The 13238-nt window shown below is 42.2% G+C and overlaps 1 protein-coding gene across 1 annotated transcript in view; it reads left to right on the top strand.

Moving 5' to 3' along the window:
• Positions 1–12991, top strand: part of LOC122257503 (tRNA dimethylallyltransferase-like) — a 37761-nt gene extending 24770 nt beyond the window's left edge. The window contains exons 3-8 of the mRNA XM_086532509.1: positions 7960–8098; positions 8286–8402; positions 8489–8626; positions 9681–9752; positions 11992–12157; positions 12670–12991. Coding sequence (XP_086388635.1) covers positions 7960–8098; positions 8286–8402; positions 8489–8626; positions 9681–9752; positions 11992–12157; positions 12670–12821 — 784 coding nt within the window. The 3' untranslated portion in view covers positions 12822–12991. The remainder of the gene's footprint in view (positions 1–7959; positions 8099–8285; positions 8403–8488; positions 8627–9680; positions 9753–11991; positions 12158–12669) is intronic.
• The last annotated feature ends 247 nt before the right edge of the window (positions 12992–13238 follow it).

Here is a 13238-nt window from a genome sequence, read left to right as displayed (position 1 = left end):
CACATTGTAACTAAAGTTTAGTTATTTTATTTACCACACACACACACACACGCGCGCGCACACACACACACACACACACACACACACACACACACACACACACACACACACACACACACACACACACACACACACACACACACACACACACACACACACACACACATACACATACACACACACACATTCTCTATACACAATATAGGCGTTTTATGTAGTCTTCTGTTAGATAGCATTAATTGATGTCCCATGGGGCCATCCCACAGAACATTATTGTATCGTTGTGTTGATTTGCTTTTTGTACATTGGTGGGGATGACAGGTCTCCATCGAGCTCTCCCTCCCTCTGTTCTTCTCTTCCTTCCACTCTTTCTCTCTCTCTCCTTCCCTCTCTTTTCCTATCTTCATTTTCTCTTTTCCTATCCCCCCTTCGTTCTCTCTCTCTCTCTCTCTCTCTCTCTCTCCCCCTCTCTCTCTCTCTCTCCCTCCCTCTCTCTCTCTCTCTCCCTCCCTCTCTCTCTCTCTCTCTCTCCCTCCTTCTCTCTCTCTCTCTCTCTCTCTCTCTCTCTCTCTCTCTCTCTCTCTCTCTCTCTCTCTCTCTCTTTCTCTTTCTCTCTTTCTCTCTCTTTCTCTCTCTTTCTCTCTCTCTCTCTCATTTTTTTTCTCTCTCTCTCTTTGGCTTTACCGCTCTCATTCTGCCTGCCTCTTTCTTTCTTTCTCCTTTTCATTCTCCTCCGTGCCTCCATCGCTCTTTCTCTCTTTTTCTCCCTCCCTCCCTCCCTCCCTCCCCTCTCCTCCCATCCCTCCCTCCCTCCTCTCCCCTCCCATCCCTCCCTCCCTCCCTCCTCTCCCCTCCCTTCCCTTCCTCCCTCCCCTCCCCTCCCCCCCTTCCCTCCCCCCCCCTCCCTCCCATCCTCCCCCCCTCCCCTCGCCTCCCCTCCCCTTCCTCCCCCCCCCCCTCCCCCTCCCCCCCCATCTAGCCACTAACGCAATCCTACACCTAGACTCCAGTGTGAACGACGTGCTGCTGTTTTATTATTTTTCCCCTCATGTTCAATCTTTTCCCCTCGCCGCTCGCTCGCTCGTCGTCCTCTGCAGATGTGGCCGGGATTGTAAAAATGTATTTTTCTTCTTTTTTTTTTAGGTTGGGGGGGGGGGGAGGTGATGGTTTGGTCTGCTGTATTGACTTCGTAGACTTTTTGTCCTGTTTTTTTTTTTTTTTTTTTTTTTTTTTTTTTTTTTTTTTTTTTCTTTTTTTTTTTTTTTTTTTTTTAGAAAGAATGGTTGGTGGGTGGGGGTTAGAAGAATGAGGGTTAGAGGGGGGAGGGGAGAGGGGAGAGGAGAGAGGAGAGAGGAAAGAGGAAAGAGGAGAAGGGAGAGAAGAAAGGTGAGAGGAGAAGGGAGAGAAGAAAGGTGAGAGAAAGGGAAAAGAGTGAGAGGAGAAGGAAGAAGAACGTGAGAGAGAGAAGGAGCAGAGGAGAAGGAGAAGAGTGAGATAGGGAGTGAAGAGGGAAAGGAGAAAGAGAGAGGAAGTGAAGACCGAGGGGGAGAAAGAGAAAAGTGAGAGGACAGAAGAGAGGAAAGAGTTATGTGCGTAGAAAGAATGGTTGGTGGAGGTGTGAGCTGAGACGAAAGAGGAAAGAGAGAAAGGTGAGAGGAGAGACGAGAGACGAGAGACGAGAGACGAGAGACGAGAGACGAGAGACGAGAGACGAGAGACGAGAGACGAGAGACGAGAGACGAGAGACGAGAGACGAGAGACGAGAGACGAGAGACGAGAGACGAGAGACGAGAGACGAGAGACGAGAGACGAGAGACGAGAGACGAGAGACGAGAAGGGAGGGGAGGGGAAGGGAGGAAGACGAAGAGTAGAGAGGAAAGAGGTGAGAGAAAAGAGGAAAGAGGAGAGAAGAGAAGAGAAGAGAAGAGAAAGGAAAAAGAAGAAAGGAGGAGGGAAAAGAGGGAGAGGGAAAGGGAGAGAGAGAGGAGAGTGGACAGGAGAAGTGTTGATTGTGGTTGTATTAACCTTTTCTTTCTGTTTCCTTTTCACCTTTTGTCTTTTTTTTTCTCGGACGCGGGGAAGCAGTTGAATCGGACGGCGCTCGGTTGCGTATTTTCTGATTAGATTTTGGTTCTGATTTTTTTTTTTTTTTTTTCAATCATAAAGGCATTTTTTCTTTATTTTTCGTTTTTTCTTTTTTCTTTTTTTCTTTTTTTTTATTCTTCCTCTTTCTCCTCTTCCGCCCCCTTCCCCTCTTCTTCTTCTTCCTCCTCCTCTTCCTCCTCTTCCTCATCATCCACCTCCTCCCTATCTTGCTCATCCTACATCTCCGTCTCCTCCTCCTTTCTCATCCCCTTCCTCTTCTTCCTTCTCATCCTCCTCCTCCCTCCTCAACCTCAATCTCCTTTTCCACCCCTCCCCCTCCACTACCTCCTCCTCTCCCTTCCCCCTCCACCACCACCTCCTCTCCCTTCCCCCTCCACCACCAACTCCTCTCCCTTCCCCCTCCACCACCACCACCTCCTCTTCCTCCACCTCCATCTCCCCCCTCTTCCCCCTCCATATCCCCCCCTTCCCCCTCCCCTCCCCACCACTCCCCCCTCCCCCTTCCCTTCCACTCCACACCACCTCCTCCCCCTCTCCCCCCCTTCACACCACCTCCTCCCCTCTCTTCTCCCCACCACTCCCCCCTCCCCCCTCCCCCTCCACCTCCTCCCCCTTCCCCCTCCACCACCACCACCTCCTCTTCCCCTCCCCCTCCACCACCACCACCTCCTCTTCCCCTCCCCCTCCACCACCACCACCTCCTCTCCCTCCCCCCTCCACCACCACCACCTCCTCTTCCTCCACCTCCCCCTCTTCCTCCACCACCTCCTCCTCTCCCTTCCCCCTCCCCCACCACCTCCTCTCCCTTCCCCCTCCACCACCACCTCCTCTCCCTTCCCCCTCCACCACCACCACCTCCTTTTCCCCTCCCCCTCCACCACCACCACCTCCTCTTCCCCTCCCCCTCCACCACCACCACCTCCTCTTCCCCTCCCCCTCCACCACCACCACCTCCTCTTCCCCTCCCCCTCCACCACCACCACCTCCTCTTCCCCTCCCCCTCCACCACCACCACCTCCTCTTCCCCTCCCCCTCCACCACCACCACCTCCTCTTCCCCTCCCCCTCCACCACCACCACCTCCTCTCCCTTCCCCCTCCACCACCACCTCCTCTCCCTTCCCCCTCCACCACCAACTCCTCTCCCTTCCCCCTCCCCTCCCTCCTCCTCTCCCTTCCCCCTCCACCACCTCCTCCTCTCCCTTCCCCCTCCACCACCTCCTCCTCTCCCTTCCCCCTCCACCACCACCTCCCCCTCTTCCTCCACCTCCCCCTCTTCCTCCACTACCTCCTCCTCTCCCTTCCCCCTCCACCACCACCTCCACCTCTTCCTCCTCCACCACCACCACCTCTTCCCCTCCACCTCCTCCTCCTTCCCCTTCCCCTCCACCATCACCTCTTCCTCCTCCCCCCCCCTCCACCACCACCACCTCCTCTCCCTTCCCCCTCCACCACCACCTCCTCTCCCTTCCCCCTCCACCTCCTCCTCCTCTCCCTTCCCCCTCCACCACCACCACCTCCTCTTCCCCTCCCCCTCCACCACCACCACCTCCTCTTCCCCTCCCCCTCCACCACCAACTCCTTATGTAAGGCCTTGATTTATGTGTGTGTGTGTGTGTGTGTGTGTGTGTATTTGTGTTTTTGTGTTTGTGCACTTGTGCGTGTTCGTGTTCGTGTGTTTGTGTCTGTGTCTTTATATCTACCTATCTCTTTATTTAAAACCTACATATAATCTTGGCAATCCCAGCCAGGTCTTCTATCAATCACATGATAAAAAAGGATAGTCATGCGCATCATGCACTTCTGCCCCCCAAGAACGGGAATGTTAATTAATCCAGCTGATCAGCGCTGTCAAGTTAGCTGTCACTTAGCATGGTCAGGTAGTGCTGTTCGCTGCCTTTTGACATGACGTGATATGACTCGTTTTTTAAATTATCATGACAAATGTCCAGTTGTTGAGATCAGTAGTCATAATGATTTTGAATTTAATTTCTTTATTTAGCTAGTAGTTATGCGCAATGTTTATTTATTTATTTATATTTTTGATTGAGTGAGTCGAAGATGCATTTGATATGTTGGTCATGAATGACGGGTTGACAGGTTGGCGATGATAGTTATTTGACAATTGAGAAGTTAGTGTAATGATAATTATTATGACGATTGACTGACAGATTGCATACATACATCTTTGCCTCGATTCTAAGTATAGAGAAGAGGACCCTCAGCCACGTCACCCAGCCAGTGTCCAGAGTCACTGATGGAACCGTGTCCTTGTGTCCCCCCCCCCCATTTACGACTCCCCCCCCCTCCCATCCCTTCCCTCTCACATTCCCATTCCCATCCAGCAGTAATGACAGGCCATGATTGAGGTGCCCATTAACGTGACTGCTCTCCTTCCCGCCCGGATGGAAGCTCTCATTTTCGTCATTTCTGTTTGTTCCTCCGGGGGGTTTTCGTTTCTTCTTTTTCTTTTAAGTTTCTCATGTGTATGTCTTTTTTTATTTTGTGTGTTGTTTGTTTGTTTGTTTATTTATTTTGTGTGTGATTAGTCTTCACGTGCACTTTTTTTTTCTCCTTGTGAAGTACATTAAGCTTAGATTAACTTTATTATGCAATAGTATATGATAATAGTAGTAAATAATCAAAATTTCAATTAATTAAAAAGTATACAAGAGACTCATTTCTTCCCAGTGTGGTAATATTACCAGGATGAGCAAGTTCTATTGTCCACACAGGTAAACCATGTTACCAAATCATCTTCCAATTCCCACGTTAGGAATGTTATTTGTGTGGGCATGAGGGCCCTAGAGTTTGTAAGTGGTGGCAGCATTGGGATCCTGTCTCTTTCGCCAAGAGGTTTGGAAGTAATGTTTGATTCTCTTTCTGTATTTTGCGTACACACACACACACACACACACACAAACAAACACAGTATGGTTTGCTAAAAAAAAAAAAAAATGTCATTTACACTTATATACTCGCTCATTCATGTACCTTTGGCATCATAATGACAGTCCTTGATTAGGCCTACCACTCGGCATAGTATAATTTATTGGCCTGACCATGGACGCTGTCACCTATAGATCAAGCCTCATCACTTGCTGCTTCTAATATCCTTACAGTAGTTAACAGTTTCCTATGGATAAGATTAGCTTTACATGTGTGGACCACACACACACACACACACACACACACACACACACACACACACACACACACACACACACACACACACACACACACACACACACACACACACATATGTACATACATGTATGTACATGTACATACATATATGTACATGTACATACATACTTATATATACATATACATACATACACATATGTATACATACATACATACACATATGTACACATACATTTGCATACATATACATAAATATATATACACATACATGTACATACTTATATATACATATACATACATACACATATGTATACATACATACATACACATATGTACACATACATTTGCATACATATACATAAATATATATACACATACATGTACATACATATACATACATATACATACATATACATACATATACATACATGTACATACATGTGCATACATATACATACATATACATACATATACATACATATACATATACATACATACACATGTACGCCTACATGCATGTGCATACATATACATAAATATATATACACATACATGTACATACATACATATATACATAGATATATATACACATACATGTACATACATATACATACATATACATACATATACATACATATACATACATATACATACATATACATAAATATATATACACATACATGTACATACATATACATACATATACATACATATACATAAATATATATACACATACATGTACATACATGTGCATACATATACATACATATACATACATATACATACATATATACTTATATATACATATACATACATACACAGATGTATACATACATACATACACATATGTACACATACATTTGCATACATATACATAAATATATATACACATACATGTACATACATATACATACATATACATACATACATACACATATGTACACATACATGTGCATACATATACATAAATATATATACACATACATGTACATACATACATATATACATAGATATATATACACATACATTTGCATACATATACATAAATATATATACACATACATGTACATACATATACATAAATATATATACACATACATGTACATACATATACATAAGTATACATACATACATACACATATGTACACATACATTTGCATACATATACATAAATATATATACACATACATGTACATACATATACATAAATATATATACACATACATGTACATACATATACATAAATATATATACACATACATGTACATACATATACATACATATACATACATATACATAAATATATATACACATATACACATAAATACATATAAACACACATAAACATATACACACATATATACACATACATATACATACATATACATAAATATATATACATATACATGTACATACATACATATATACATAGATATATATACACATACATGTACATACATATACATACATATACATACATATACATACATATACATACATATACATACATATACATACATATACATAAATATATATACACATACATGTACATACATATACATACATATACATACATATACATACATATACATAAATATATATACACATACATGTACATACATATACATACATATACATACATATACATACATATACATAAATATATATACACATACATGTACATACATATACATATAGATATATACGTATACATATACATATAGATACGTATACATATACATGTACATAGATACATACACATACATAAACATGTACATGGATACATACATATACATAAAAATACATAAATATACAAATACATGTACATATATAGATACATACGTATACATATAAATGTACATATACATATAGATACGTATACATATACATGTACATATACATATAGATACATACGTATACATATACATACATACATACATATACATAAATATATATACACATACATGTACATACATACATATATACATAGATATATGTACACATACATTTGCATACATATACATAAATATATATACACATACATGTACATACATATACATACATATACATACATATACATACATATACATAAATATATATACACATACATGTACATACATATACATACATATACATACATATACATACATATACATACATATACATAAATATATATACACATACATGTACATACATACTTATATATACATATACATACATACACATATGTATACATACATACATACACATATGTACACATACATTTGCATACATATACATAAATATATATACACATACATGTACATACATATACATAAATATATATACACATACATGTACATACATATACATACATATACATACATATACATACATATACATACATACACCTTTGCCTCGATTCTAAGTATAGAGAAGAGGACCATCAACCACGTCACCCAGCCAGTGTCCAGAGTCACTGATGGAACCGTGTCCTTGTGTCCCACCCCCCCCCACCCCCTTCCCTCTCACATTCCCATTCCCATCCAGCAGTAATGACAGGCCATGATTGAGGTGCCCATTAACGTGACTGCTCTCCTTCCCGCCCGGATGGAAGCTCTCATTTTCGTCATTTCTGTTTGTTCCTCGGGGCGGTTTTCGTTTCTTCTTTTTCTTTTTTCCCCCTTCCATAAAGTACAACAAATTCTAATGACGGCAAATCTCCACAGATCTCTTCAAGTGTGGGAGCAGACTGGGCGACGGCACAGCGAGGTCCTCCGGGAGCAGCAGGAACAGGAGGGCGGGTCCAGGCTCGGGGGCGCCCTCAGGTACCCCAGCACTGTCATCCTGTGGGTCACGTGCGATCAGGTAGGCATGCACAGCTGGTTTGTGTCTGGTGTCTGAAATTTGGTTGCGAATGAGATCTGCGATAGGAAGGAGTCAGTGAAGACTTCCTCTTTTTGGTTATTTGTATTATTCCAGTTCTCACTCTTTCACTCCAGCTTTCACTCTTTTACTCCTCTGAATTCCAGTCCCATTCTCTTCCATCCGCCAGGACGTCCTAGACCAGCGACTAGACAGACGCGTGGATGACATGATAGAACGTGGCCTCCTGCAGGAGCTTAAGGACTTCCACGCCGACTACAACAAGCAGCGGCTGAAGGAGGGTTGGGTGAGGAGACGACAGCGAGAGTGGTTTGTATAGCTCTTAATAATTCTCGATCGGAGAGGTCATGTAATGGTGAGGTGGGGTCTCAGCTGGCCGACTACACCAAGGGCATCTTCCAGAGCATCGGCTTCAAGGAGTTCCACCAGTATCTTGTGCTGACGGAGGAGGAGCAGCAGACAAAGGACGGGAGGAAGTTGTACGAGGCGGGAGTGGCAGCACTGAAGCAGGTGGGGTCTGGTTGGGCTTAGGTCTATCTCCCTCTCTCTTTCTCTCTTTTTCTCTTTCTTCTCCCTCCCCTCCCTCACCTCCCTCCCCTCACCCGCGCGCCCGTCGCGTCGAGCGCTGCGCTCTCTCTGCACTCTCTCTCCTCTCTCTCTCTGCCGCTAGCTCGTCCCCCTCTCCCTTCACCCTCCTCTCCTCTCCCCTCCCCTCTCCTCTCTCTCTCTCTCCCTCTCTCTGCCTCTCCCTCTCCATCTCCCTCTCCCTCTCCCTCTCCTCTCTCTCTCTCTCTCTCTCTCTCTCCTATCTCTCCCTCTCCCTCTTTCTCTCCCTCTCCCTCTCCCTCTCCCTCTCCCTCTCCCTCTCCCTCTCTCTCTCTCTCTCTCTCTCTCTCTCTCTCTCTCTCTCACTCTCACTCTCGCTCTCTCTCTCACTCTCACTCTCTCTCTCTCTCTCTCTCTCACTCTCACTCTCTCTCTCACTCTCACTCTCTCTCTCTCTCTCTCTCTCTCTCTCTCACTCCCTTTCCCCCCCACCACTCCCTCTCCCCTCCATCTCCCTCCCCCTCCCCCTCACCCTCTCACTCTCTCTCTCTCTCTCTCTCTCTCTCCTCTCTCTCTCTCTCTCTTTAAACACTCTCTCTCACTCTCTCTCTCTCACCTCTCATCTCCTCTTATCTCTCCTCTCCACACCTCTCCCCTCCCCACCTCTTCTCTCTCTCGTATCTCTCTCTCCTCTCTCTCTCTCTCTCTCTCTCTCTCTCTCTCTCTCTCTCTCTCCTCTCTCTTGTCTCTCTCTCTCTCTCACCCACAAAGGACAGGTGGTCATGTCTCTCCCCCTCTCTCCCTCTCTCCCTCTCTCCCTCTCTCACCTATCTCAATGATTTATTCGAACGCTCCTCATTTGGACTTTCAAGGCTAGAATTCCCCCGTCGGGGATGGGTTAAATAATGAAAGAAAGTTTTTGATAATGTGTTTCTTAGCATAGTTTAAGAATGATATCGTATTTAGGAAATCGTTAATCTCTGTACATGTTAATTTTCTTCCCACTTTGTTATCTCAGGTGACAAGACGGTATTCAAGAAAGCAACTCAAGTGGATCAAGAACCGATTCCTCTTGCCAACCGATCGTCAGGTATGAATTGGGCATAATCTTCTCGAAAGAGAATACCTTTTTTTATTTATTTATTTATGTTTTTTATATATACTGCTGGTACTTTTTATCCTCATCATTCTGTCCTTCAGTGGCAGTGACCAACCATTAATGTTGGTTTATCCCTATTGCAAATCTCCCTTATTTTACACCTCATGCAGCCAACGAAAAAGGTTGGAAAGGATAGCAGACTTATCCCCTTGTCTCACAACATATATTTTCTGCTCAAAATCTTTCTTTTCACTTTTCTGTATGTTAGTCTCTCTCTGCCCTGTTTCACTGACATACAACATGATACCGGGTTTTCTTTTACCCTCTCGTTACCACCTCATTTAGCTTCACTCTCAGGTTTCTTCAGTTTTCATTTCCTTTGTTCATCACTTTATTCATACTGCACTTAAAATTTCTCTCCCACACACACTCCCAAATTTGCCAGGCACCATCCAGAAGCTCTAACCCTTTTCTAAAGATTTTTTCACTACTTTTTCCACGTAAATCTCTTAACCTGTTGGATACGGCTGATGTGAATGTGCCAATTGTAAAAAAAAAAATTATACAATGAGCTTGGATGACGTGAATGTGCCAACATGAGTAGATCTTTATGTATCTATCAGAGTTTTTTCTATCATTTTTTTTATATAATGTTACTATAATGTAAAGTGACTGATGATGGAAATTTTCATTACAATTACTATAATTACTACAATATAGGTTTAGTTTAAAATCCCAAACATAAATGGCACCAGCAGGAAAGAAAGCCTGGAATGGCACCCATCCACAGTCTCTAGCAAGCACTTGTCAAGATGTCAGAGAACTATGATACATAGTAGGAGGCTGAACTCCTGCTCAGAAAGTGGTGCAAGATGTGCAACCAGAATGAGCAGAGGAAGGTGAACAAAACCATATGCAGTGGCTGCAATATGACCCTGTGCCTATGTGGCTAGCTTGTGTAGTTCCACTTGCAGCTGTAAACACAGGTCACCTTCCTCTTCTTCATTTCTTCATATATATTTTGTTTGGGATGGTTATTTCTTTTGTATTTGTTTATGAAAGAAGGAAAATATGATAAAATAAAGTTTTTATGCCTATAAAATCATGGCATCTCAGTCAAAGACTTAATGAGCTGATTTGGACTTGGTTCAATTTCAGTTGATTACAACATTGAGAAGGACTGTCAGATGGCACATATAAGGTTAATTTTTGTGTTTACTATATTATTGAATCTGCAAAGTCTCCAGTCAAAACAAGTGAATGAAAAGGAGCAAGAAAGCCCTAGATATATTTTGTGCTGCTCCCTCCCTCTGAAATAAAACCTGTCTGGTAGACATAAAGGTTTCACTGGTGCCCATTTTGTGTTCCAAGCTTGGAAATGGATGTCTCATTTCCAACAGATGAAATAGTGAGACATACAACACTATAGGAACTCATATTTCATATTTCTACTTCATATTTTCACACATGCTCTAGTGTTCTCATGGGAACTCTTTACTGCACCAGATACCAACAGCCAACACCATAATACTCATTACTGTCCATAGGGCCCCTTTGTTTACCCAAAACACATCCTTCTTCTGTGCCCGGGGAACATGGCTCATGGCAAATACTTGATCCACACACTGCCATTCCCCTCATCATTCACTGCTTCCTTCCCCCCTGATGACGTTATTTTTGGAATGCTGAACCTCCTTTCAGAATAATTACTTTTTCTCCTCAAAATTCAAAACCATGTGTCTTCCCCATTGTGCATCTGTGCTCTCCATCTCATTCACCTTATTTTTCACTTCCTTTGTCTTCTCAGTGTACCACTTATATATCCATTCATCACATCACTCAAAAGCTCATCTTTTTTTCTAACCCCACTTCATCTATCTTTTAAATCCACTACTTGCTCTTTTCCTTTTTCCTTTCCTAATGCTCCGTACACAACACACCTCTTCTGTACCTCGACACACCCTCCCTAAAGAGCTCCATTCTGTCTCCACTTCCTCTGACTCCTTTCTTACTATTTCTCACCTGGCATTTACATTTTCCCCCAAATGGTTTAGTTTTAGGAGAAAATTGGATGGGAGAAATTTTTTTTCTTTTTGTAACGAAAAATGATAGTGTTTGAGGGACAGTAGTCTCTTTTTTCATTCACTGGAGTTTACATGAGATTAAGTTAGTAGATAAGAAGAAAAACTACATTCAGTAAATTGGAAATTGACACATTTCTTTTCCTCAGGTTCCGCCAGTCTTTGCACTAGACGGGTCTGATCCGAGCAAGTGGGATGAGCGAGTGCGCCTCCCTGCCGAGGGTGTCGTTCAAGCTTTAGCAGAAGGGAGAGAGCCAGAGCTTTCGACTGCCAACATGGCCAAAGAATCGCCTGATGTAGAGGATGTCAACCGAGGTTAGTGAGAGATCCTGCAGGACAATTCTTAAAGAAAAACATAATTTTAAGGTTGAAATTGAATTTGAAATTGGCTTGAGATCCAGTATGAATTAAATTGAGTTTTCGATAATCAATTCATGGTGGAAGGAGACTTTGAAATCACAGTCAAGTTTGATGTAGATTAGAGAGAATCAGGAAAATATGTGCTTTGCTTCCCAGAAACAATTAGGTAACAGGAACTGCCTTATTCCTATATCATTGCATTTGGAATTAAACATTGTTTCCGAGTTGATTTTTGGTTATAAAGTTAGCACTGAGATACGATTGCTCTGCTATCTAATCAGAAACAAAACTTAAATACAAGATGGAATACATTTATTAATAACATTTCTTTTTATTAAAAGTATGATCTCCATATGATTGCTCCCACATACAGATTGTGCTTCATTTCTTCTACCTGGGGAGGAAAAAAAAAAATAAATAAATAAAATAAATAAATATTTTTTACCAAGGTCTCCATTTCTCCACAGGTGACAAAACGCGGTACGAGTGCGACGTCTGCGAGCGCGTGGTGATAGGAGAGATCCAGTGGAGGGCTCACATACACGGGGCAAAGCACAGGAAGATGCAGAGGAGACAAACGCTCCTCAAGGAAAATTCCAAGAAAGAAGTGAATGTGTGAGAAAATGTATTTTAAAATGATTTTACTTTAAAAAACTTATTTTACTTTGATATGGAAAATGGCTATTTTTTATCTAGTCATACTGATTTGTACAAAAAAGAGGAAAAAAGACATATGTAGCAAATTCATGCTGTTATACATGTATCATATGTATAAAGTTCCTAAACTTTGACAGTGTTTTACTTTGGCCTTTGTCTCCTAAAGAAGTTGTTGAACAAAAATAGCTTTAAGAATGGCTTTTAGGATTTTTCTCCATTTCTTTTTTTTTTTTCTTCTTCTTGTATTTTGAATCATTGTTTTAAATAGGTTATATTGAACAAGGTTGCCAACAGAACTTAAATATGAATGAAGGTAAAAAAATAAAAGCAGACAAGTGTATTTATTCTATTCTTCACTAGGTGAGAAAAGCTTTGAAAA

Source organism: Penaeus japonicus, unplaced genomic scaffold (genome assembly GCF_977035675.1).
Source record: "Penaeus japonicus unplaced genomic scaffold, GWHDUDI00000001_assembly GWHDUDI00000037, whole genome shotgun sequence".
Classification (NCBI taxonomy): domain Eukaryota; kingdom Metazoa; phylum Arthropoda; class Malacostraca; order Decapoda; family Penaeidae; genus Penaeus; species Penaeus japonicus.
The sequence above is the reverse complement of the archived record's forward strand: the minus strand, read 5'-3'. Positions and strand labels throughout refer to the sequence as shown.